Genomic DNA, 26,537 nt, shown 5'->3' with positions numbered 1-26,537 from the left:
GGCAAACTTGTTATTTCACGTACATAGAGAGGTGGCCACTATCTACCGAGAGAGAGAAAGGGGGTGTGGCCACGATGAGAGAGAGAGAGGGTGGCAACATGATGTTTCTTGGTTCTTTCCTGAATCTAGAGTATTCAATGTTTAATGCTTTCCACTGGCATGCATCTGCAGGGTGTGTTGGCACGGTTTATTTTCGCCCTTTAGCATCTCTGACATGTGCCTTCTTCCTTTTCGTGGCGTGAGCTTTGTTTCCTTACGTTCCGCGAAATAATGCTCCATAAATTACCAAACCACTTTTCGAGGAGATCATACTTTTCTTGTATCGATCGGAATTGCACTCTGAACATATTGTTTCATCTGCGTGCTCGTTTTGATAAATAACACAATCATTGATATAAGTGTGGTATCTAACGTGAGGCAAATCAAGAGGGCACGCGACTTGTTTCGCCTTGTCTAGGCTAGCCAGAATCTTGTTCGTCTTGGGAAGAAGGTTTTGCAAGAATTTCAAATGTTTGTTGACGCTTGTGTCGCTCCATCCGTATTTTTACTTATGCTACAAAATATCTAGTGTTACTTTAAAATGGGAGTCCTTGGTCCGCAACCTGCATACATTGGAGTATTCGAGTCTATCTCGAGTTGCGAAAGCTTCAAATTCTCTCTAGCAGCAACTCTAGTGGTAGTCGTCTCGTTGAGAAGTAGTTCTTAAACTTGAGGTTCCCGCACGGTAGAAGAAAGCATAATCGATGGAGACTGTGTGCCCGAGTCTTCTCCACTATTAGACTCTTCTTCTTCATGTCCTCGCAACTCTTGCTCATCATGTTCGGGAGCTTCTTCGTTTCATCTTTCTTTTCACCCCTCGTGATTATTATTATCTTCCCCATGCGCATACCCATCGTCGATGTTCTCATCATCTTGATGTATCCCACCGAGTGTATCCATACATGAAACCACTCATGAGAAGGTGCACCTTCAAATGGCCATCAAAGGGTTTCATCAAGCACTTTTGTTTGCATTTTCGGCAGAAAACATCTTATATCTGTTTCATTATTTTGAATCATGTCTTTTTGTCGCGGATTGTAAATATCTGGTCAAGACCCTTTCGCTCATTCTGATCATGATTGCCTGCACAATCTAGGCAATAGAATTAGACGAAAGATTTCAAAATAAATTTTGGCATGACCTTTGCTAAAAATAGGTCCTATAAGAAGTGCCAGAAATTTGCTAAAACGGAAATTAGTCAATATTCAGCAAAACATAGGCAACTCATTTGCATGCAATGACAAAAAAAAAATCATATCGCCCACACACATATATACACAAATTTTGACACACACATATACATATGTGGAGTCACACATGCACACACATATACTAAATATATAGTCACCTATTGAATAAATTAATGAACGAATGGGACGATGCGTCGACCAAGATAATGGTGGGCTGGCCAGAGAATTTAATTAGTGGATGAGAAAGAAAATCTTCTAGATAGATCTAGGAGTGGGAGATAAATTTTGTTAGATATATGAACCAAAGTATATTTAGTCGCTAAAATAGGGGGACTAGATGGTGGGAGTGAGGTTGGGAGGAGGAAGGAGAGAGAAAAATTAATGGGGAAGGAGGCACAACGACGAATGACGGCTACAGATATAGGTGGGTTTATTCCCTCGCACAATAATTTAATGTCGGAGATTACTAGCCGCAGATCGAACTACTGCCCGTTGCCAATTATAGCTCACTTTTCTTATTACGGCCCGCTGCCAATTGTAGCTTATTTTCCTTATTACGGCCCGCTGCCAGTACTTTGACCGCACACGCGACCCAGCTATCAAATATATTGGAAGCGGACGCGCAACCGCACACGTTACTGGTAAGCGCATGCCACTCGCGTGCGACTATAGAACCCCGTTGCGGGTACTTTATGGATCCTAGCGCCACTGGGCCCACCTAGTAGCCGCGTGCTACGCTGCCTCCTCCGCTACCGGTAGTAGCATACCAGTCATGTGCCACTTTCCCGCGCGTTTTAATAAAAGTAGCGACGTGTGCTCAATGAGGTTCGCTTCTAGTGAGCGCTTCCCTATAATATTTCCCTACTAGTGATGCCGTGACACTTGTTTTTCAGATGCAGGCGAACGCCAACGTGTATGTGGTGAGGCTGCCACCTAACATGGCGAAGGCCATGAGCTACATCAAGGAAGAGAGGATTGTCGCCAATGTTCTTCCGGCTCCGCATGCCTCATCAGTGAGCTCGATAAGTTTCCACGCACAGCCTTCGATTTCGCCGCCCGCAATGCCTTCCGCCGTCATGCAGATGCACATGTCGTTCTGTTTCACCGCCTACAGCTCGTCACATCCCATGGCCGCTCTTGGTCTTGACCTGAACCACACGCCCCGCATGGATTCCGGTTCCGCTCCCTTATGCAAGTCTCGAGCGGTGCCAAAGGAGAACATGCCAGTGCCCCCGCAACCTGTATGAAGAGGTGCAAAGACATGACGTTGAAGTCAAGTGTCGAGCGGAGGATACCATAATCATGCTCGCCGGCTTAAGCAACATGGATGATGACCATCACGCATGGTTCGAGAAGAAGCGAGACGAGATCCGCCAAGAGGCGCCTGATCGCCCATGTTTACGAACAATCATAACTCGAAGATAATTTCCGCTTCTAGTGAAGGAACGCGAACGATGCTCATTTCTAGTGACAGAAATGCATCGGCCTCCCAAATATGCCCTAATCACACAACACTTGACAACAGTCCCCAAAATCTCCGCCGCCGCCTAGGCCTAGCTGCTCCCTCTTCCCCACTCTCCGCCGCCGCTGCGTCGCACTGGGGTTTCCCAGCCATGGACGAGGGGGGGAGCACCCAATGACTCCCGCCTCAAGCTAGGTCCAGGCGGCGCCGGACTTGATCTCATCAGCACCCTCCCGGACTCTCTGCTTCTCGAGGTCCTCGATCGTCTCGGCTGCGACGCCGCCGCCGCCGCGCGCACGAGCATCCTCTCCCGCCGCTGGCGCTACCTCTGGGCCCGCCGCCTCAAGGTCACCTTCGCCCTCCCCGAAGTCCCATACGAAGGACCCGACCTCATCAGCGCCCTGCCAGACGATCTGCTTCTCCAGATCCTCGGCCGCCTCGGCTCCGTCCGCGCCGCCGCTCCCGCGATCTGCGTCTCGCGCCGCTGGCGCGACCTCTGGACGCGCCTCCCCAAGGTCACCGTCGCCCTCCACGACGTCCCGTTCGGCTCGCTCGAGGCCGCGCTCGGCCGCGCTACAGCTCGTCTCTGGGCGTGCCACTACCTCCTCGACATCCGCGTCCCTGGGCAAGTCGACAGGGTCTACGCCGGCAGCCTCCACTCGCTGCTCCACGCCGCCGCGGCGCTCTCGCCTCTGGAGCTGCGCTTCACCCTCCCGCGTGACCTCACTGTCTCCGCCGCCAACGTCAGCCTGCCCTGCTTCCAGCGCGCCACCTACATAGAGCTGCACGCGCGAGACCTCTGCTTGTCCCCGAGACATACCGGTGGCCGCTGGTTCCACTCGCTGGAGAGTCTCTCCCTTTCGGGATGCCACATTAACCTCGAAACCTTCATCCCTAGGTTAGAGCGCCTGCGCCGTCTTAGCTTGAGCATCATCAATTTGGTAGGCATGGACAACATCACCATCCACTCGTCGTCGCTGGAGGAACTCACCGTGGAGCACAAGAACAGATGGACATGCCTTACAAGTATCAGCGTCAAGGCACCCGTGCTTAAACAATTGACAATGTCCTTCCATGCTGGAAGCGACGTCGTGGTGTCCATCTTGGCACCAATGATGGAGAAGGTCTCATGGCGGTGCTTGTATACCAGTTTCATTTACGGTCTTGGTCTTTGGGGAATCTCGGAGGTGGGTTTAAAGACGGCGGAGAGACATGAGCAGACCGACTCCCAGGAGGAAGACGCTTCTTTGCAGCTCCCAAGCGTCCATGTCCTGTCCCTGCACATGTGTGCCCAAGTATGTTTGCTGTCCCGCTTGCTCAATATACCTGATTTATTGGCTAAACTGAACTCATTAATGAAGCCTTTCTGAATTGATTTTGCAGGATTTGCTTAGGTTTCCAAATGCAGACCTCAGCTTGGTTGCAGAGATTGATAAACATATGGTTACCAACTTCTCTAGTTTGGACCTACATCTTAGAACAAAAGGGCATGTGTTTGGAGCAGTTGTGTTACATCTCCTTGGGTTGAATCGAATTCATACAGCTATACAGAACCTCAAGATCGTGCTACTAGGATCGGAGGTAATTTTTCAGTTTGCTTATGCATTTCAAATATATGCAGTACGTACGTGTTCAGCCAAAAAAAAAAGTCGTGGGTACATTCTTTAGCTAAGGTCTCAATAGTGGAATATCTATAATATATTGCTGTATTCACATTTTGTTCTAGGTGAAAAATGCATGCCCAGTTGATTGTCTGTGTGATGAGCCTAGTGACTGGAGAACACAATCAATCTTCTTGGCTGGTCTAGAAAAGGTGGAAATTGAAGGTGTGGAAGGGGAGGATCATGAGCTTGATTTCCTGAAAGTGATATTCAGATGTGCACCCATGCTTAGAAGAGTGGCCCTGGGGCTATCAGATGAAGCCACACCAAGTGATGATTGGTGCACGAAAATAAATGACATCGGCAAGGCGTATCCTGCTGTGAAATGCACCGTTGATCTTGTTACGGGTAAACAGTTCTGATGGATGGTTCGTATGATCAGAAACGCAACAATTTAAAAAAAAAATTGTACAGTTCTAAACTCATGCATTTGCCTTTTGCCTGTATTTCGTTCTGAAACTTGGATAGTTATGTTAATACCATGCAAATTTCTAGGATGGTTGGAATGTGTCAATGACATTGCAGTTATCAGTTTAAGACTGACTTACTTTACCTTGGTTCTGCCCTCTTTGCTTCCTGAAGAAATTGACACCATCATGGTCGACATGCTTCAGCGATGTTTTTGCTGTCTTTATGCTAGCCTTTTCCTTAGTCTCAGTTTCCCTTTGATGGAGGCCAGCGGACTAAACCCTTACATTATTTATAACTTTATAAGTCATCCATACCCTCTAAATCAGTGTGCATTATATACTCATACACATATCAAATGATATAGTGTTTTAGTCCAGTGAAACCTTCTGGTGCCTGCACTCCAGTAATTTGCTGAATATGCTATACTAGTGCGGAAGTTTATTTTGATAAATATTAATCCTGAATTTGTGCATACATCCTCAGATTTTTCTTTGTGAAAATTTTAATCTATGTTGGCTTCCTTTACTTGGTCTCTTGGCCATCCTTTTGTTTTATGCATTCTTCTATATACATATAAGAAGTGGCTTCATGTATGTATGCGGAGATTCTGACTGAAGGCAATATTGACCTTAGTTCGTGTAAGCAGGTCTGATGTATCGTTAGCATGCTCATAGATGCCAGAGTTCCTTTTATCTTTGTACAGTTTAGAAGTCTATACTTATCCTTTGTACCTGTATTTTGCTATTCACTTACATAGTTCTCTTATCTCAGTGTCCTTGTATCTGTGACCCGACAATTATCCATTCGAGGCCTATTGTTCTTTTAGATTTTTGTGTGTTCTTTGTTTCCTGAAGAAATTTACAGTGCGATGGTCCACATGCCTGGCCAATGTTTCTCTGTGTTTATGCTGTGTTTATGCCAGTGTTTTGCTTAGGATCAGTTTTCCTTTAATGGGGGCCGAGAGGACTAAAATCTTAATTTATATATAAGTATGCGTAATATCTGAATTGGTTTGCAGGATATTCATATCATATGCTACACTAATTTTCTTATCAGCCTGCTATACTATTTTTCTTGCTCGCTAAAATCTGCATGTGCCTATACTCCAGTAATTGGCTGTACATGTTACATTAGTTCTGATTTTTCTTTGACAGAATGTTACTTCTAAATTTGTGCATACTGCATACATCTTCAGATTTTCTTGTGAATTGTTTAGTCTATACTGGCTTTCTTAGATTAGTCAGTCTGCAGTTTTCATTATAGATACAAAGGCCGACTTCATATTTCCATGCTCAAAGTCTGACTGAAACCTCTTACTATTTTGCCTCATCTGCATACAGGGTCAACATTAGGCAGCCAAAGTTGTGCGTCAACATGATTCTCATCCTTACACTCGCGGATTCAGGGTGCTTATCACGAATCATCCAACCAACTCCTACCTGTTTTCAGAATTTTGCTCTGTGGCTTCAATCCATAAACCTCTGTTATTTTCTTAGTGTAATGGAGCTACAGGCTGGAAGTCATGCACTCTTATGTAACTCTTGGCACTATTGCTATGGCCTATGGTCTTTATTTATGGCACCATCTCCTTTTGGTTGATTGCCATGGCAATTAAAAAGATTAGTAGTGTACTCAACTTATGTTGTCCAAGTGATGTTTGTTAACTACTTAGATGTGGCTTACTACATGGCATAGTAGTGGTACAAGGCTTATGTATTTTTTTTTTTAATGTTCAAGCTCATATATACAGCATGCACCTTCAAATACATTTGCTTTCCCAGTATGCGTAGAGCACAAGTTAATTTCAAGGCTCCTAGTTTAGGCAGTATTTGATTTCTTTCCAAATCATGACCGAACCAATTTATCTAGATATAGCCACGGAGAAGAAATGTGGGAGAACAATTCAAATCCTTGTGCTACTAGGGTTTAACTTAACCAATTTTAAAGAGCTTACAACTGGCCAATGTATCTATGATGCAGCTAGAAAGAGATGCCCGGTTCAGAAAAAGAATGCCTGGGATCTAGTAATTAGGACATCGATGTGGAGCATTTGGCTGCTGAGGGGCAGGAAATTATTTGATGGTGTGGAAATCCCAGTCCACATTGTGGCCAAACAGTGCATTGAGATTTGCAAACATTGGGCGCATAGGGCCAGAAAATAAGAGAAAGCAGCTAGCCATCTATGGATACCAGATTGGCCAGGATAACTCCTGCATTAGTTTGTGTTGTAAATGCATCCTTTTTTCTTTTTTCCTGTTCTTCTTGTGTTCCTCTTCCTTCCGTCATTCCGTGTAATTTCATGCAAATCGTTGAGCCACCTTAGCTTCTTTTAATAAAAAAAAAGCTCCATTTTATTAAAGGCACGCATAAGTTCATGTTTTTCTCAAACTTTTTTGCACGAACGGGTATGAACTCAGTATGTATATGCAAGATTACTAAATTTTCTGAAAATTATGAATACAGTTTTGCACGTTCTTTTTCGAGAAAGGTCAGATCTATACACCGCAAATCTCTGTCGATCTGGGGCTGTATCGCCATGGATGAGAGTGGAGCAAGCAATGACTCCGGCTCCCCTCCCCAGCCATGTCCAGGCGGAGGAGTCGACCTCATCAGTGCCTTACCGGACGACTTGCTTCTTCAGGTCCTCGAACGCCTCGGATCCGTCGCCGCCGCCGTGCGTAGCGGCCTCGTCTCCCGCCGGTGGCGTGACCTATGGACCAGCCTCCCCAAGGTCACCGTCGCCCTCCACGACATCCCGTTTGGCTCGCTCCTGGCCGCGCTCCGCCGCGCCACTCGTCCCGGGGTGTGCCATTACTACCTCGACATCCGCGTCCCCAGACAGGACGATAGGATCGCCCCCTCCAGCGTCTCCACGCTGCTCCACGCCGCCGCGCTGCTCTCGCCGGTGGAGCTGCTCTTCACCCTACCGCAGGATTTGCAAGTCTCCAGATTTCGCGCGGAACTGCACCACTCCGTTAGGCATGGGCAGCATCACCATCTGCTCAGCGTCACTGCAAGAACTCGTTGTGGATGCTTAAGCAATTGACATTGGCATTCTGTGCCCGCGGTGATCTTCGGGTCTCCATCTTGGTAAGAATGGCAGAGAAGATCTCGTGGCGGTGCTCGTATACCAGGGCGGTTTACAGGCTTGGAATTTGGGGACTTTTGGAGGTGAGCTTACAGCCGCCGACAGATAGACCCAGAAAGACTGACTCTGTGAAAGCCGCGTGTTCGCAGCTCCCGATCGGCAATGTCATGTCCCTGCACATGCGTGTCCAAGTAGTATGTCTCATCTCTTGCTCGCTCAATTTACTGAAATTGCTTGCTAAATTTAACCTTTTCATGATGTCACATGGCATTGATTTGCAGGATTCATTCAGGTCTCTTAATGCAAAGCTCAGCTTCATGGTGGAGATAGATAAACATATGGTTACCAGCTTCTCTAGTTTGGTCCTACATCTCACAACAAAAGGGCATGTGTTTGGAGCAATTATGTTTTATATCTTCTTGGGTTGATTCGTACATCTATTCGGAACCTTAAGGTCGTTCTACTAGGATCAGAGGTAATTTATCATTGCGCTTATACATTTGAAATATATGCAGTGCCGTTCAGCAAAGAAAGTTTGTAGGAGCAGTATTCAGGCAAGGTCTCAATATCTTTCTAATTAAATTTTATTTTAGGTGAAATATGCATGCCCAGTAAATTGTCTTTGTGATGATCCTAAGGACTGGAGAGCACACACTATCTCATTGGCCGTTGAAGAAGTGGAAATTGAAGGCATCAAAGGAAAGGATCATGAGTTTGATTTCTTGAAAGTTATATTTAGATGTGCCCCGATGCTTAAAAGAGTGGATGTGAGGCTGTCAGATGGTGTCACTCTTAGTGTTGTTTGGTGTGCAACAATAAACAAATTCTTCATGGCATATCCTTCTGTAGAATGCAACCTTGATATTAGTTCTGGTAATTAGGTCTCATGGATGCAACATTTATTTTTCCATCGTTGTACAGTTTGGAAGTCCAAACTCATCCTCTAGCGTTGTTCTGTATGAACAATTAGCTTGCTCCTACATTAAGCATTGACTTTTATCTTTCTATAGTTCAGTTTAATCCTAAATACATGCTTGATCACTGTTAAACTTTTATACCTCTGTTCCCATAAAAAAAACTCTTATCATCTATTGTTTGTTCTGTCAGTGCCTTTCATGTTGTGGAAATTTTATGGTATATTATTTGTCCCCTGTATTTTTATTGTGAGTGTATCCCAATAACTGGTTGAATATGCTGTGTTAATGCTGGTTTTCTTTGAGGTAATATAGCCGCTGAATTTGTGTCCATACATCTTCAGACTTCTTTTCTTTTCAAATTACAGCTGAATGATGGAATGGGATATAAAAAGTATTGAAACTCTATAGTTTATGCAGGCTTTATTACCTTAATGACCCGTTTGTTGTATGCAGTTCTCTATTCATTGCACTCCTTGATTTGCACCAGTAGCAGTCCTTGATATGCACCAGTAGCAGTCCTTGATTTGTTGTATGTTGTGGAAATTTATGCTATGCTATTTGTCCCCTGAGTATTTAGGAAGCTTCTAGATACAGGTTTAGTCAATTTCTAGTGTACCTCACTCGCTTGATGTCCATAGGCCTTCAGTTGGTTCAAACTGCTAATGACCAAGACTGAAAAGAAAAAAGGCATTCTAAATATGGTTAGCAAAAAGGAAGAAACTGAAACTCTTTATTATCACAGTATATTCTGAACTCCTTCAGAAGCATATGATTAGCAAAAAGGAAGAAGTTATAGTTACAATCTGTCGAGCTGCTGTTTTTCTCAATGCTATCACTATCTCTATACATACAACGACTTAACATCACCATCTCGAGATACTGACTGAAACTGGTGTCCATTTACCTCCTATGCATGCTGCAGGGTCAACTCGCGCGCAGCAGCCATAGCGGTGCGGCGATATGATTTCTATTCTCACAAATTTGCTTATTGTGGGGGCTTATTGAAGAGATCATCCCTTCCCCTTGCTGGCCAACTGCACTAGCTATCTGGTTTCAGGATTTTGCTTGGCGGCTTCAATGGATAAGCTGATGTCTTACTTTGCAAGTGTGATGGAGCTACAGGCTCGAAGTCGTGCACTCTTAGTTAATCTTAATTAGTTAAAGGTAGCAATGACCTATGTATGTCATTAATTGATAGTAAGCTGATGTGTTACTTTGGTAGTGTAATGAGCTACATGTTCAGAGTGGTGCACTCTTTATTAGCTTTGTGATTTGCTCACTCCCATCATACTTCTGAGATGGTGTTCAATAGAGCACTGTCATGTTTACTTTAACTGGAGAAAACAAAGCTGTCAATTCTGCTCATCAGGTGGTCCGAAGGGAAAAAATCTCGTCTCTTCTGGTAAGTCCCAAGTCTTTGTCTCTTTTCTTCAGCATAGCATCCATAAACTATATTGGTAGCCCATATATGGCGGAGCTTGAAGATACACTTGGAACTTTGGACATTGTTTGATGCCCAAGCGTACATAATTAAGAACTTCATTAAGCATGTGTTTTAGATTAGTAAAGTGTCTTTGTCCACCTAGAGACATTGTCCAAGCGTATGTAATTAAGGACTTCATTAAGCATGTGTTTTAGAATAGTAAAGTTTCTTTGTCCACCTAGAGAACTCCGCGCAGAATTTTCAACACATAGGAAGGGGACTATACTTCTTTTATCATATCCATATTTTTTTTATTAACAGTTCAAGGAACCAATGCTCCCTTGGTCATTCCTCTGGGCCTGCTCCAGCTTTGGTTTCACCGCATGGTATAGGTTTTTTCTCCAGCTTTGGATTTCCAGCTGCCGCCTGCTGGAGCATGCGGCTTTGAGCACATTGTTCTAGTAGCACTGGAACACTGCCATTTTCCCTCCAGCACTGCCATGGACGAGGACAGGGCACGCCATCATGGCAGACACTCGGAGCTAGGTGGCCCGACCGGCAGCGGAGGAGATGATCTCTTCATCGCCCTTCCCGACGACGTGATCATCTTAATCCTTGTCCGCCTCCGCTGCTCCCGTACCGCTGTGCGCACCGGCGCCCTCTCGCGCCGGTGGCTTGGCCTCTGGAGCCACCTCCCAGACCTCGTCTTCCGTGACGTCGCACCAGGCTCGCTCCTAGCGGCGCTCTCCTCCCTCGGGGCGTGTGGCGTGCCCATCTCCCTTCTAGACATCGATGTCCCTGCAGCAGTACAAGACAAGGTACGTGCCAACCATGTCGGTACAAGGACAGGTCTCCGGTCATCATTAAGATTAAGAAGACGACCCGCCAGCTATGTCTCCTCATTGCTCCGTGCCGCTGGAAAGTTCTCGCCAGCAGCATTCCGCTTCAATCACCCGCACCAGCTAGAGAAGCCGTTCCTCGACGTGGACTTGTCCACTTGCTTCCAGGGCACCACTTCGATTGAGCTGCACGCAAAGTTCCTCTGCTTCCCTGACCCACAGTCCGAGCTCCCCGCGCTCCAGAGACTCTCCCTCTCCGGCTGCTGCATCAGCCTTGCCTCCTTGGTCCCCCTCTGCCCGCGCCTGCATATGCTTAGGGTGGCGGACGCTTTCCTCCAACCCGATGGCTTCGCCATCCGCTCGGCGTCGCTGCAGGAGCTCGTCGTGGAGAACAATGTCGTTAAGTCAACGATCCAATGTATCCACATCATTGTTGACGCCCCTGTGCTCAAGCGATTCACCATGTCCCTCCGCACCCGCGGTGACCTCAGCATATCCGTCTCGGCACCACTAGTGGATAAGGTCTCGTGGCGGTGCTTGTATACTGGATCAACCGCCGGGCTTGGCCTCTGGGGACTCTCCACAGTGAGATTAGAGACGGAGGAGAGCAAAGGAGCACAGGAGGAAGACGATGTCCCTCGTGTCCATGTCTTGTGCCTACACATGTTTGCCAGAGTATGTTTATATGTCTGCTTGATCTCCTACGCTCCTGCTCAATTTATTTACATGATGAATTTGCCAAATGTGTTAAAGTTATGAACATGATGCCATGCCAAATTATTTTAGACATATCCACGTGGTTATTCAAACGATCAGCTCGGCTTTGCGATGGAGATAGAGAAACATATGATTACGGATTTCTCTGGCTTAGAGGTGCATCTCATAACAACAGAACATGTGTTTGGAGCATTTCTGTTGCGGCTACTTGGGATGCATCGGATTCGCACTGCTACAAGAAGCCTTAAAATCGTCCTACAAAGATTTGTGGTAATTTTTTCTACGCTTATATACCCGAGAGACAAAAAATGTTCTAGGCACATTCTTGAGCTAGTTAAGGTCTCAATTGTGGATGAAGCATCTGTAACACGTTGTTGTAACTCACAGATGAAAGACAGATGTACACCCCTGGTGAATTGTTCTTGTGATGAGCCAAAGGACTGGAGAGCGCAGACAATCTCTTTGGCCAATCTTGAAAAGGTGGAAATTAAACAATTCAATGGGCAGGATCATGAGTTTGATTTCTTGAAATTGATATTTCGATGTGCGCCAATGCTTAGAAGAGTCGCCCTGGAGCTGACAAAAGGGTTCACTCCAGATAATGATTGGTGCACAGAAATACACAGCATCTTCATGGGGTATCCTTCTGTGGAATGCACCGTTGATCGTCCAGGTAAGAACGTTCAACACACATTCTCCTAGATGTAAGAATTATGTCTTTTCGTTTGTATAGTTTCGTCAAAGGCTATACTTTAGCCCTAATCGCAAACCTTTATAGCTATGTCATTTCAACGTCTTCCATGTTGTGTAACTTTATAGGGTGGTTAGTATTTTTCGTTGACATGCCAATTATTCATTATAAGGTAACTTAATTTGGTTGCCTCTGATGCTTTTTGCTTGCTAAAGAATGGCTGGTGTGATGCTATGTATGTTTTGGCGGCAGATTACCCGTCTTTATGTGTGTCTTTTCTTTAGGTTCTTTCCTGTAATGTGGCCCAGGGGACTAAACCCTCATACTATAAATTTTGTGATTGTCAAACAGAGTCTGCAGGAAATAGAGTGTTATATACTATCTACTATTCACTTTGGTTTTGCCGTATGGCTTTATATATAAAGCCGGGCCTATGGCCTTATGTTTAACTTTGGTTGGTATATATTAATGAGAGGAAAACATTGTTTATCTAGTCCATTCAAACTTGGTGGTGCATCTATCCTGATGTGCGCCAATTTTTTTTTCTGAATATGTTATAGTACTGCAGATTTTTGTGTGAGAATTATCGGTTCTGAGAATTTGTGCACATCATCCTGAGCTTTTTCTCTGTTTTCAAAATTGCAGCTTAATGGTTGGAAAAATAAAAAGTTCTAGTTTCTGTTTTATTCCTTTTGTGAAGAGGTTCTAGTTTTTGTTGAACAAGCATTTTGTTATTTTTCTTAATGTCACTAGTGGAAAACAGGCCTTTTGATCCGGGTGGTTAGGGCCTTTTGTCGCGGGCGGCCAGCCGCGACAAGCAAGGCGCGATAAAAGGGTGGCCTTTTATCCCGGGTCACTTACGACCCGCGACATAAGGTCCACCACGTGGCAGCCGCGGGGCGCGCAGGGCACAGGCCCTTTTGTCGCGGGCGGTATTACCACCCGCGACAAAAGGCCTTCTACGTGGCGCGCGCACAACGCTTCTGCTTTAGGGTTTGAGGGGTGCAGCACCCCTCCCCCCCCGCCACCGACCGCCTGTTATTTCATTTTTTTCGTTCGAAAATGAAAGTTGCATATATTTGTACGCTACTAGAAGTTGTACACATTCATTCATTATATATATATATATAGATCGATCAAACAAATATTGGAAGCAGAAGTCGATTCCCCTTACACATATTCGTAGGTTCCCTACATATATACATGGAGCTCACGATCGACAAACGGTACTAACGACCGTCTATTTGGAGGTAGAACAACTATCTGGACTAAACAAGCCTTTGTTGTTTATTACTTCTCTAACCAAAAGTCCCGCCACTTCCTCCGCGATTCCTAGTGCGTGTTCCTTTGGTTGGAGTCTGTCCCGCATGAAGTCGACCTATATACGAAAATGAGATGAGTATGACTATATCAGTCTTGATAACGAAATATTGATGATAATAAATAAAGTTGTGAATGTTATTGCTTACGTCGAATTTATTTCTGTTCTGCTTCTCAGTGGTTAACATGCGAATGGACTCGCAAACGTAGTATCCACATAGATTCGTCCCTTGTGGCTGCTGGGGGCACGCTACAGGAGTAAATGTTAGCTTCTTTGTAAAGGTAATGTCCTTATGAACATTCTTCAAAGCTTGCCAAGCCCTGCCAGGCAAAAGAATGATTGAATGAGTGGATAATTAATTGATATCTCACGAAAGATAAAGCGCGGCGATGAAGGAAATTACACTTGGAGCAACTTCGCAAGTCCTGGAACCCGTCCGAGGCCTCTACTCAGTGGGTCTCTTACTTCAACTATTCCCTTATCATGTTGAATGTCTAGTAGAATCCAGTGGAAGCTGCACATGTTATGCATATACGTAAGGAATTACACTTAACATCGAGTAAGAAAAATTGAATGTGCATAAAAGATCATTAAGACTCTCACTAGTAGTTGTAAGGAAACAATATTGAATCACGTAAATATTGCTGCCCCAAAAACCTTAGTAGGTTTCCCCGTTTCTTCGCGTTTATGCTTCACCGTTTCAACATGTATTTTATCTGGGTCAACAAACCCAACATTGATAATATTATTACTTTTGCACTCACTGATCTTCGATCTGCAAAAGTGAACCCATAAGATATAATGAGTATATATATGCTATGAAAACGAACATGAACTGAATGAAAATGAACTTATATGTAGTTAACAACTTACAAGCAATAGCAACTCATGAGAGATTTGTCGAGGGCTTCTAGATTGAATAACTGCCGAGTTCATTCATCTCAATATGGATCTCCTCGTTTCGGTAGTAATATTCCCATGGTATACTCGCCACGATGTACATTTTTTCTCCTTGCATGCATCAAGGTACCACCGATGCAAATTCCGCATATGTGTTGGCAGTTTATGCAGCTGCTCTCTGCTGACCAAGTCGGCCCCGTAGACAAATTTAGGAGCTATATCAGCGGTGGGTAGTGCAGCATCTGCGGCACCAAACAATTCCTCCACGGTAACTCCACATTGAGCCGCTAGAGTTGCAGCTTCTTCCATATTGACATCACCACCATGTTCCTCGTACACCTTGGGAACATTAAACACTTTGAGTGCTGGGATCGATTGTTTGGGCTGAGCACCGAGGAGGGGAACTTCCTTTCTCTTTTTGCCTTTTGTCGTTTGCTTGGCCTTGAGGGGTGCACTTGTTGAACTTGACCTTTTCTCATCTGCACTTCTAGCTGATGATTTGCTCGTGCCAGCCAATGTCCTTCTCCTTGGCCTTTTCATCCTTCTTTTGGTCAATTACCTTCGCAAGAGTGCGTGTATAGTCATCCTTCTTCTCGTGTAACTCATACTGCGATGGTGTGTTCGGAAAACTAGTAGCATATTCTATTTGCTTCTCTGTGTATGGCTCTGGCGCTGGAGGTTTTGGCTTATGGAAATGATCATAGTTGTGTTTCGCAACAGCGGCCGCATTTTCCTCGACAGTAAGATCCCAAGGACGGGGGGGAGGAACCTTTGGTACTTTTGGGAGGGGCGACCTCTTGGGGACAGGACTCTTGAAACGCTTCCGGCTGGGTGCATTCCGAGTCTTAGTGGGCGGAGGCGGCGGCGCTGGAGATGGAGATGGAGTACCGATGTCGTGGTCGACGTCGTACCCACGGGGTGATGGTGGCGACATGTGATCAGTAGGAGGAGGTGATGGTGGCATGCGATCACCTGGAGGAGGTGATGGTGACCTGCTGGGACGATCGGTACTAGGTGCTACCCAGCCTGGCAGCCTGATGTTCTTCTTTTCCCAGAGAATGATTTCTCCCCAAAGACCTCTCTCGAGTGTAAGCCCCCCATCACCTCCAGGGATATGGAGCTCCAATGTCTCCCACTGCGGGACAACTGAATCCACCCCGACACGAGCATAGCCAGCTGGAATCGGATTGCCATGCCATGTTGCCGGCTCACCTTCAGGTCCAAATGCCGGTAAGACATAGCCGGCCGCCACCTTAACAGAAACCTTCCTGAACACCTCATGGAGATCACAAGGTGTTGTCTCCTTGATTCCATCCAAGGGGTCGCCAGACCGGCATCTATCATCATCCGTGTAGGAGGGGCCTCCGAGTCGGCCACGCTGCTGTCTCGTCGCTGAGATATTTCAGCGGTATTATCTCGGCGGGCGCTGTCCTTTTAGTTCATTTATCTCCCGCCGTCTGCCGCTGAAGCTCCCGCTGCTGCTGGTCAAGTCGGTGTTGGAACTCGGCCATCCGGTCATTCTCGCACCTCCAGCCGGCGTTGTTTAGCTCTCGCTCGGCTTCTATAAGTCTCCTCGTCGGCCGGAAACACAAGCGACCACGGAACACTAGGGCGGAAGCCTATTGTTCGTCCTCCCTTGTCAGGATTACCGAGGACAAGCGTCGGCAAGTCTTTCTCTCTATCGGGAGCAAACTTTAGTTTTCCCGCCTTTATATCTGTCGTCACTTCAATCCATTTTTGCCTCGGGTACCCTAACCCTGGTGTCACTTTCAACAATGTTCCCTGTCTTCATGTCATACTCACAGCCATGCGCGAGGAACCAATTTCGAGCCCTTATGTCCCATCCTTCTCGCGTGGGTTGGAGTGATCCCGTTCAGCTCCATCTCAGCCTCTTGTGCATCCCACTTAGGCATGGCTCTTCCGTAGCCCCCTCGCCCCGTATGATGGTGATATTTCTTCTCGCTTGCATTCTTCTTGTTTTTCATTTGATGTGTTCACAGCCTCCTCTGATTCTTTGTACCTCACAAATTCTTCCCAGTTATGCTCCTGCTTCGCTAGGTAGTTCTCGAATAATGGAGGCTTCTTGTCTTTCTTATAATTTTTCCATAACCGGTTCTTATACGCCCGGAAAAGTTCCCCCATCTTCTTAAGAGCCCATTTCTTCACTAGCTCTTGCTGCTTAGCATTCTCAGACTCCGATCCCAAATCTGGCAAAGTGAAATGTGCCATCAGGTCTCTGAAAAGTGTGTCCTTGTACCTATCGGCAACCTGATTTTCGGACACATTCTTCGTCTTGTTCCATTCTCGACAAGTGATCGGGACACGATCTCTAACCACAACTCCGCACTGATTTTTGAACTTCACTCCGACATTCTCGGGTACCACCGGTTGGCCTTCCGGTGATATAGCTTCAATTGTGAAGTGGTCTTTCTTGGTCAACTTCTTTGCCGGGCCTCGTTTCTCTATCTTATCTTCGGAGGCCTAAGAGAATACATATAGAATTGCATTAATGCCTCTATACTAATGCCTCAATACATATGTACATATAGAATTCCATTAATACCTCGTCACCGGAGCCGTCGTCGGCTTCTCCGTCACCGGAGCCGTCGGCTTCTCCGTCACCGGAGCCGTCGGCTTCTCCATGACCGGAGCCGTCGGGTTCTCCATGACCGGAGCCGGCTCGGTCGGCTTCTGTACCATCGCGGATTATGTCCGCGAATATGTCTTCCTGTTCCAAGTCCCGTTCGAATTGATCCATTGTTTCTGCAAAAGAATTAAATCGATAAGTAAATGTTCAAACACAAACCAAACCCTAACCCTAATCAAACACAAACCAAACCCTAACCCTAATCGGCGACACGTGTTTGCGAGAGGGAGAGGGTGTCGGCGAGTGTTGTTCGCGAGAGGGAGAGGGTGTCGGCGACGCGTGTTTGCGAGATGGAGAGGGTGTCGGCGACGCGTGTTTGCGAGAGGGAGAGGGTGTCGGCGACGCGTGTTTGCGAGAGGGAGAGGGTGTCGGCGACGCGTGTTTGCGAGAGAGAGAGAGAGAGAGAGAGAGGGTGTCGGCGTCGGTTGTTCGCGAGAAGGGAGAGAAGAGGGGAGTTGCGGCGTCGATGGTTTTCGCGAGAGGGAGAGGGGTGTCGGCTAGTGTTCGCGAGATGGAGAGGGGTGTCGGCGAGTGTTGTTCGCGAGAAGGGAGAGAAGAGGGAGTTGCGGCGTCGATGGTTTTCGCGAGAGGGAGAGGGTGTCGGCGACGCGTGTTTGCGAGAGGGAGAGGGTGTCGGCGAGTGTTGTTCGCGAGAGGGAGAGCGGTGTTGGCGAGAGTGTTTGCGTCGGTTGTTTACAAGCTAACTAATATAAAATTTAAATTAATACAAAATTTAATCTAACTAACTACAAGATTTGAATTAATACAAAATTTAAACTAAGTAACTACGAAATTTGAATTAACTATCTACAAAAATTTAAACTAACTAACTAATACTAAATTTAATCTAAATACTAATACTAATACTAACTAACTAATACTAATTAAAACTAAATACTAATACTAATACTAACTAACTAATACTAATTAAAACTAAATACTAATACTAACTAAACTAATACTAATTAAAACTAAATACTAATACTAACTAACTAATACTAATTTAATCTAACTAAAACTAAATACTAATACTAACTAAACTAAACTAATACTAACTAACTAATACTAATTAAAACTAAATACTAAAAACTTAATGAAAAAAGAGGCCGGGCATAGGCGCCGGCCGGCACCAGCGGCGCGGGGCGGCGGAGGGTGGCGGCTACCTCGAGGGTGGCGCAGAGGCGGCGGCGGCCGGGGGTGTCCCAGCTAGAGGAGGCGGCGGCCGGAGGAGGCGGCGGCGGCAGGAGGTGGCGCGCGCGGGAGATCTCGTCGAGGTGGCGCGCAGAGGCGGCGCAGAGTGGCGGAGGTGGCGCAGAGGCGGCGGCGAAGAGGCGGCTCAGAAGTGGCAGGGCGGCGGCCGGAGGCGAGATGATGGCCGGCGGCGGCGGTGGATTTCGGCACTGACGGCGCGATTTCTGCTAAGGAAAATGGCCTCCGGTGTCGCGGGTGGGGGCTCCGCCCGCGGCGGTAGGTATTTATACCTAGGGCCTTTTGTCGCGGGTGGGGGCTTGACCCGCGACAAAGACCCCCTTTGTCGCGGGTCAAGCCCCCACCCGCGACAAAAGAGGGTCTTTATCGCGGGCCGTGGCTCGACCCGCGACAAAAGGGGTGGGAGGGGAGGCGGCCGATCCGCGTGAAGCGCATCCAACGGCTCCGGCCGTTTGAATCCAACGGCCTGGAGCCGTTGGACGCGGATCAGGCCTGGACCGTTTTTGTTTTTCTGTTTTTTGTTTTTCTCGTTTTTTGTTTTTCTGTTTTTTTTAAATAAAAACTATTATTTCAATAACTTTTAAATGGTAACTCAAAAAGAAAAGTGTTATATATGAAAATTGATCAGAAAAATCCAATGAACATGAATATGACATCCATAGAACTATTTGCATCTCGCATATATAAATGCTGACACGTGCCTCGCCCCCGCCGACGCCGGCGTGCGACGTGTAGCCACCGCTGACACGTGGCTCACCCCCGCCGACGCCGGCGTGCGACGTGTAGCCACCGCTGACACGTGGCTCACCCCGCCGACGCCGGCGTGCGGCGTGTAGCCACCGCTGACACGTGGCTCACCCCGCCGACGCCGGCGTGCGACGTTTAGCCACCGCCGACACGTGGCTCACCCCGCCGACGCCGGCGTGCGACGTTTAGCCACCGCTGACACGTGCCTCGCCCGCCGACGCCGGCGTGCGACGTGTAGCCACCGCTGACACGTGCCTCACCCGCCGACGCCGGCGTGCGACGTGTAGCCACCGCCGACACGTGCCATGCCCCGCGTGCGCTATATAGAGCGACGAGTGCGGGCGCAACCACACGTCGCCACCGCCTCCGCTCATTCATCTCCGGGATGCCTCCATGTCGTCGAGGGCGTCCGGTTTCCGTGGCGTTCGAGTGCATCCGAGCGGTAGGTTCACCGCCGAGATACGCGCCGGTGGCTTCCGCCTCACCCTCGGCACGTACAACACGCCGGAAGAGGCGGCGCGCGCTTACGACGCGGCGGCGTGGCGCTTTCGGCGGCCAGGGCACGACATGAACTTCCCGGATGTTGAATCGCTAGAGGAGGCGGAGTTCCTCGCGCCACCGCCGTGCCTCGTCACCGACGAGGACCGTCACCGGCATCGCCAGTGCGGCGCCGGATCGCCATCGCCGAGCGCGACGAGCGGTTGATGCGCCGGTGGAGGGCGCGGTCCCCGACGCGTTCTTTGCTAACCTTAGGGCACAACGCAGGTCCAACAGCGCCACCGTCGGGCCGTCGCCGCCTTCGAGCTCGAGAACTCGAATACAACTTGGACCGAAACGACCCTCGGTGGGATGACCTTTGGACGGAGACAACCTCCGACGACGAGTAGAGACTAGACTAGTAATTTATCTATTTTATTGTAATTTCAATAAAGTCGTTGTCGGTTCTATTAGTTTAAATTTAGTTTATAAAGTCGTTGTCGGTTGTTTTTGTTCAATAAAGTGGTTGACACGAAATTTATTACGACGAACTGAAATTAAAGTACAGAGCTCAACTGAAAAATAAGATACATGGCCAGATTCGAATGTTGGAGCCATTCAATCATAGTCGTGCCTAGTCCTATACACGTCGCCACCGTAGTCATCAAAGTCGCCGACGTCATCGTCGCTAGCATCGGGGTCGCGGTTGTCGAACCTCGGCGGATGACCACGCGTGGGCTGGGATTGAGGGTAGCGCAGCGGGGGCCACGATAGGCCAGGACGCTCTGGAGAGTCCGGCCGCGCCACCACATCCGACGGCCGGCCTCGTTGAAGTTCGAAGGAGGCGGGCCGTCCTCCTCGTACAGCAACCGCCCTCTCACGCCGATTGATGAAGAAGCTGTCCCAAGTCGGGCTGTAGTCGGGATGCCACCAGGGATTCCTCCGCTGCTCAGGCGTGAGCTCGAAATAGTAGTGGTTCGTGATGGCCATCTCGCGTGGCACACCTACAGGGATAGGAGGGACCGGTCCGCCTCCGACGCTCAGCAACCAGCCGGTCGGGACGCGGTAGCCGGGCGGGCAGGGGTAGTTCGAGGCGCAAGCGCCTCCGCCTCCCGGGGTGTTAGACATACGATGGAAGCCATGGGAGAGAGTGATGAGGTTTGCAGATATGAGAGTCCAAGCCTACATATATATAGTGGAAAAATGGCGGGAATGCGGGAAGAAAATAGGCGGGAACGAAGTGGCGCGCGAAACTTTCATCCCGGGTGGAGGCTCAAACCGCGACAAAAGACTGGGGAGGCTTATCTAGGAGGGCCTTTTGTCACGGTTGGTGGCTGCAACCGCGACTAAAGATGTCGGCAGGATAATAAGGATGTGTCGGTAACCTTTTGTCACGGTTGGTGGCTGCAACCGCGACTAAAGCTGTCGGCAGGATAAGGATGTGTCGGTAACCTTTTGTCACGGTTGGTGGCTGCAACCGCGACTAAAGGTGTCGGCAGGATAAGGACGCGTGGGTGGACGCACCGCTCGATGAGATAAAGCATGTAGCGCACGACGGCTGTCGAAGGAATAAGACAAAGTAGAAGCGGTGCCGTGCCTATAAAAGGAGCATCGATACGCCTTGCCAAGCAGATCAACAAGCCAAGCACAGTTTAATCTTCATTATTACATAAATGTAGAGATTGTCTTGGGAACTATATATGAAGAATACATTATTACATCGCCATCTAGTGTTGTGATCTTCTACGCCGTAGCCATGGAGAATCTTCATCATTTAGCAAGATGCTTGGGTCAATTTTCACCGTGAAGGGCGGAATTTCTTTAAACTTATTATAATCTTCGACATGTCTGTCTTGTCATCCACTCCCACGATGTTTCTTTTCCCGAAAGAACTATGTGGCGCTTTGGCTCCTCGATTGATGTATTCTTTTGTTGATTTCTTTTTCTTGATTTGCTAGACATGTCCTTCACGTAGAAAACTTGAGCCACCTCGCTGGCTAGGACAAAAGGCTCGTCCAGGTACGCAAGATTGTTGGGATCCACTGTTATCATACCGTACTTATCGTCAATATGTATAGCGCTGAGCTTCACCCATTTGCACCGAAACAAAGGGACCTTAAAAGTGGGACCATAGTCAAGTTCCCATATCTCCTCTATGTATCCATAATATGTGGTGGTCTGCCCATTCTCATCTGTTGCATCGAAGCGGACACCGCTGTTTTGGTTGGTGCTCTTTTTATCTTGGTCGATCGTGTAAAATGTATTCCCATTTATCTCGTACCCTTGGAATGTACATATGTTTGAAGATGGTAACCTGGCCAACAAGTACAGCTGCTCCACCGCAGATGGGTCATTAATGAGATGTCTTTGCAACCAACTGCCGAAGGTATTCATGTGTTGACGTGTAATCAAGGACTCGGGCTGGCCCGGGTTTATTTCTCGTAAAACATTCTTATGTTTCTCGATGTACGGAGCCACCAAGCTGGAATTGTATAGAAGAGTGTAGAGCGCTTGATTGAACGAAATCTTGTCCCTCCACACCGTTGCTTTCCTTCCTAGTGTGCCTTTTCCAGTCGGCCTCCCCTCATACCGAGATTCAGAACACCAATCGGCTTAAGGTCGGAAGAAAGTCAACACAAAACTCAATGACCTCCTCAGTTCCGTAGCCCTTTGAGATACTTCCTTCCGGCCTAGCTCGGTTATGAACATATTTCTTTAAGACTCCCATGAACCTCTCGAAGGGGAACATATTGTGTAGAAATACAGGACCGAGAATTCTAATCTCTTCAACTAGGTGAACGAGGAGGTGCGTCATAATATTGAAGAAAGATGGTGGGAACAACAACTCGAAGCTGACAAGACATTGGACCACATCTTCCTGTAATCCTGACAAAGTTTCTGGATCCATTACCTTCTGAGAAATTGCGTTCAGGAATGCACATATCTTCACAATGGCTAGTCGAACATTTTCTGGTAGAAGTCCCCTCAATGCAATCGGAAGCAATTGTGTCATAAGCACGTGACAGTCATGGGACTTCAGGTTCTGGAATTTTTTCTCCTTCATATTTACTATCCCCTTTATATTCGACGAGAAACCAGACGGAACCTTGATACTGAATAGGGCTTCAAAAAAGATCTCCTTCTCTTGTTTGGTAAGAGCATAGCTGGCAGGCCCTACAAACTGCCCTGGATGATTGCCGTTTCGTCCTTTATGAAGTTCCTGGTCCTCCCGTGCTTCTGTTGTATCTTTTGTCTTTCCATACACGCCTAGAAAACCTAGAATATTCACACAAAGATTCTTGGTCAGGTGCATCACGTCGATTGCAGAGCGGACTTCCAGGACTTTCCAATATTCTAGCTCCCAGAAAATAGATTTCTTCTTCCACATGGGCGCATGTCCGTCATCGTCTTTCGGAACAGGTCGACTGCCTGGACCCTTTCCAAAGATAACATTTAAATCCTTGACCATGTCAAATATATCAGCACCACTACGGGGGACAGGCTTCGGACGGCGGTCTGCCTCGCCATCGAAATGCTTGCCTTTTTTCCTTAAGGGATGCTTGCGCGGAAGGAAACGACGATTGAACGGGTACACAACTTTTCTGCTTTTTCCCAAATATTTACTTTCAGTCTCATCTAAACAGTGTGTGCATGCATTGTATCCTTTGTTCGTCTGTCCTGAAATGTTACTGAGAGCAGGCCAATCATTGATGGTTACGAATAGCAATGCTCGTAGGTCAAATTCTTGCTCCGTGTGCTCATCCCACACACGTACACCTGGTTTGGCCCACAACTCCAAAAGTTCATCGACTAATGGCCTTAGGTACACATCAATGTCGTTGCCCGGTTGCTTTGGGCCTTGGATAAGCACTGGCATCATAATGAACTTCCGCTTCATGCACAACCAAGGAGGAAGGTTGTAGATACATAGAGTCACGGGCCAGGTGCTTTGACTGCAGCTCTGCTCCCCAAAAGGATTCATGCCATCTGTACTTAGACCAAAGTATAAGTTCCTTGCCTCACCTGCAAAATCCGGGAACTCTCTCCCGATGTTTCTCCACTGCCGACCATCAGCGGGGTGCCTCAACATCGCGTCTTTCTTACGTTCTTCCATGTGCCATCGCAACAACTTGGCATGCTCTTTGTTTCTGAACAAACGTTTCAACCGTGGTATTATTGGAGCATACCACATCACCTTCGCAGGAACCCTCTTCCTGGGTGGCTCGCCCTCAACATCACCAGGGTCATCTTTTCTGATCTTATACCGCAATGCACCACATATCGGGCATTTATTCAAATTCTCGTACTTCTCACCGCGGTAGAGGATACAGTCATTAATGCATGCATGTATCTTCTGCACATCTAATCCTAGAGGGCAGACAAGCTTCTTTGCTTCATATGTACTGACGGGCAATTCATTATTTCTTGGAAACAGCTTCTTTAATATTATCATCAATTTCTCAAATCCCGAGTCAGTCACACCGACCTCTGCCTTCCATTTCAGCAATTCCAATATGCTACCCAGCTTTCTATGCCCATCTTCACAACCTGGGTACAACAATTTGTGGTGGTCCTCTAACATCTTGTCGAATTGCAACCTCTCCTTATCCGTGTCACAGTCTCTTCTTGCATCAGAAATGGCCCGACGAAGATCATCATCAACAGGATCATCTGATGCCTGTTCTTCACCTCCTTCTTCTTCATTGTCGTCCATTGCGGTATCAAAGCATTCAGAGAACATAGATCGATAATACTTCTCATCATTATCTTCTTCCTCATCGCCGTCTTCCATCATAACCCCTTCTTCTCCGTGCTTGGTCCAAACATTATAACTGGACATGAACCCAAACCGAAGCAGGTGGCTCTTAATATCTCTTGAGCAAGAGTAATCCTTCTCGTTCTTACATTTTAGACATGGACAGCACATAAAACCTTGCTTCGACTTGTTGGCCTCGGCCACAAGCAGAAAAGAATTCACGCCCTCTCTGAAAGCGGGAGCACATCGGTTACCGTACATCCATGGATGACTCATCTGCATCATAAGTACAATTATATATGTATCAGATGCAATCACCTTGCTAAAATTAGTATTGTACGGACTATGCATATATATATAGTCGAGAAAATAGTTGCTAACCTTTTTGGATCAAAAAGAGGAGAAATCTTATCAAATAAACCAAGTGGCATCCCTCTCACAAGCATTCCATCAAACACCTCTTGTGCACATGTAGAAAAAATGAGCTAGCATACACCTCCACCTTCACCACCAAGGAAAAAATGAGGTGGGGGGGGTGGCTGGCTGCTTCTATATATAGGGCGGGGACATTTTGTCGCGGGCCGTATTACGACCCGCGACAAAAGGGGTGGCCACGTCGCTCCTACCCCTTTTGTCGCGGGTCGTAATACGGCCCGCGACAAAAGGCCGCGACAAAAGCCTCCGCGCGCTCCACATGGTTTCGGGGCGACGTGGCCAGGCCATTTGTCGCGGGTGCAGGCGCGCCCGCGACAAAAGGCTCCCACGGAAGCCCTGTTTTCCACTAGTGTGTGTTGGTTTATTCTTTTAGCTGTTGACAATTTGGCAGCATTCTCTATGTCATACGACCACTTCATATTCCATCCCAAGATACCGACTTAAACTGGTTTTGACTTGCCACATCTGTATGCAGGGTCGATGCACCACAGGCCAAGCTGTGTGTCAACATGATTCTAATCATTAGATTTGCAGATTCGTAGTGATTATCGACAAGATCATCTTCTCGCGAGCGGGCCTAACTCCACCATCTTACTTGAGAATTCTGCTTGGTCATCTGGATGGATAAAATGAGCTGCCCAGGTGTTACTTTGCGAGCGTACATGGTGGAGCCGCATGAAATGTTGTGCTGGTGGTCTTAATGAAAGATTGAATTGTAGCCGTACGTGGCCTATAAGTTGCCATTGTTAATCCTTGAAGAAAAGCATCGAAGCCTACATAGTATTGTTTCATTTGGACTGACTACCATGCAATTGCCAAATTCAGTACTGGCGTCTGATCCTAAGTTTGCCTCCCCTTTTCTTCATAGAGAGAGACGATGATACCTTGATCCGGCATAGAAATCATGGTTCTCTCACCCAACTAAGAGATACCTTACATGGATAAATTTGTGCTTGCTTTATTGATGAACGAGGGGTGGACTTACACAGTCGATCTGATTACCCGACTCTAGATATTTGGAAGCGGCAGGAAAACCTTCATCGGGACGAAACCTTTCCGCTCTCCAAATCACACACGCTAATGGCGAAAATAGGGCATGCAAGCAATTACATATCTATGGGCATCCCATACTCCTAGCTAGTGCAGCACGGCCTGGTGTGGGTCCGCCACGGACCTCCTGTTCCCCCACATGACATCTTCCGCTCACTACGGGAGAAACTTAATGTGCCGACGGCCAGCCCATGTGCCGACGGCCAAATGTCGGGGCCGTCGGCACAGAGGCCCTCGTCGACCGGCGACGGAGCTGACCGTCGGCGCACGGTCACCGTCGGCACACAGCTGTCTACACCGACGGTCACCGTCGGCGCAAACCGGACCGTCGGCACAGAAACTTGGCGCCCGAAGGTCACCGTCGGCACAGCCACGGCCGTCGGTACACGCGCAGACAGGCGGGCCCAGCCGTTAGGCTGTCACGGCGCCGTCTACAGTGTGCCGACGGTAGCCCACGGCGCAACGGCGGCCGTCGGCACAGGGACTGAAAACTGGGTCCCCCTTATGCTGTGCCGACGGTCACCCACGGCACAAAAAAGGCCGTCGGCACAGCCAAT

General features: G+C 47.6%; 1 protein-coding gene across 1 annotated transcript; it reads left to right on the top strand.

Moving 5' to 3' along the window:
- The first annotated feature begins 9,396 nt into the window (after positions 1-9,396).
- Positions 9,397-25,721, top strand: LOC127297410 (uncharacterized). Its single transcript, XM_051327718.2, has 4 exons — positions 9,397-11,705; positions 11,817-12,017; positions 12,135-12,420; positions 25,406-25,721. The coding sequence occupies exons 1-4, from the start codon at positions 10,692-10,694 to the stop codon at positions 25,441-25,443; spliced, it is 1,539 nt and encodes a 512-aa protein (XP_051183678.1). The 5' UTR covers positions 9,397-10,691; the 3' UTR covers positions 25,444-25,721.
- The last annotated feature ends 816 nt before the right edge of the window (positions 25,722-26,537 follow it).

The sequence above is a fragment of the Lolium perenne genome, chromosome 4 (genome assembly GCF_019359855.2).
Source record: "Lolium perenne isolate Kyuss_39 chromosome 4, Kyuss_2.0, whole genome shotgun sequence".
Lineage (NCBI taxonomy): Eukaryota > Viridiplantae > Streptophyta > Magnoliopsida > Poales > Poaceae > Lolium > Lolium perenne.
Note: the sequence above shows the minus strand (reverse complement) of the source record. Positions and strands in the feature narration are given on the sequence as shown.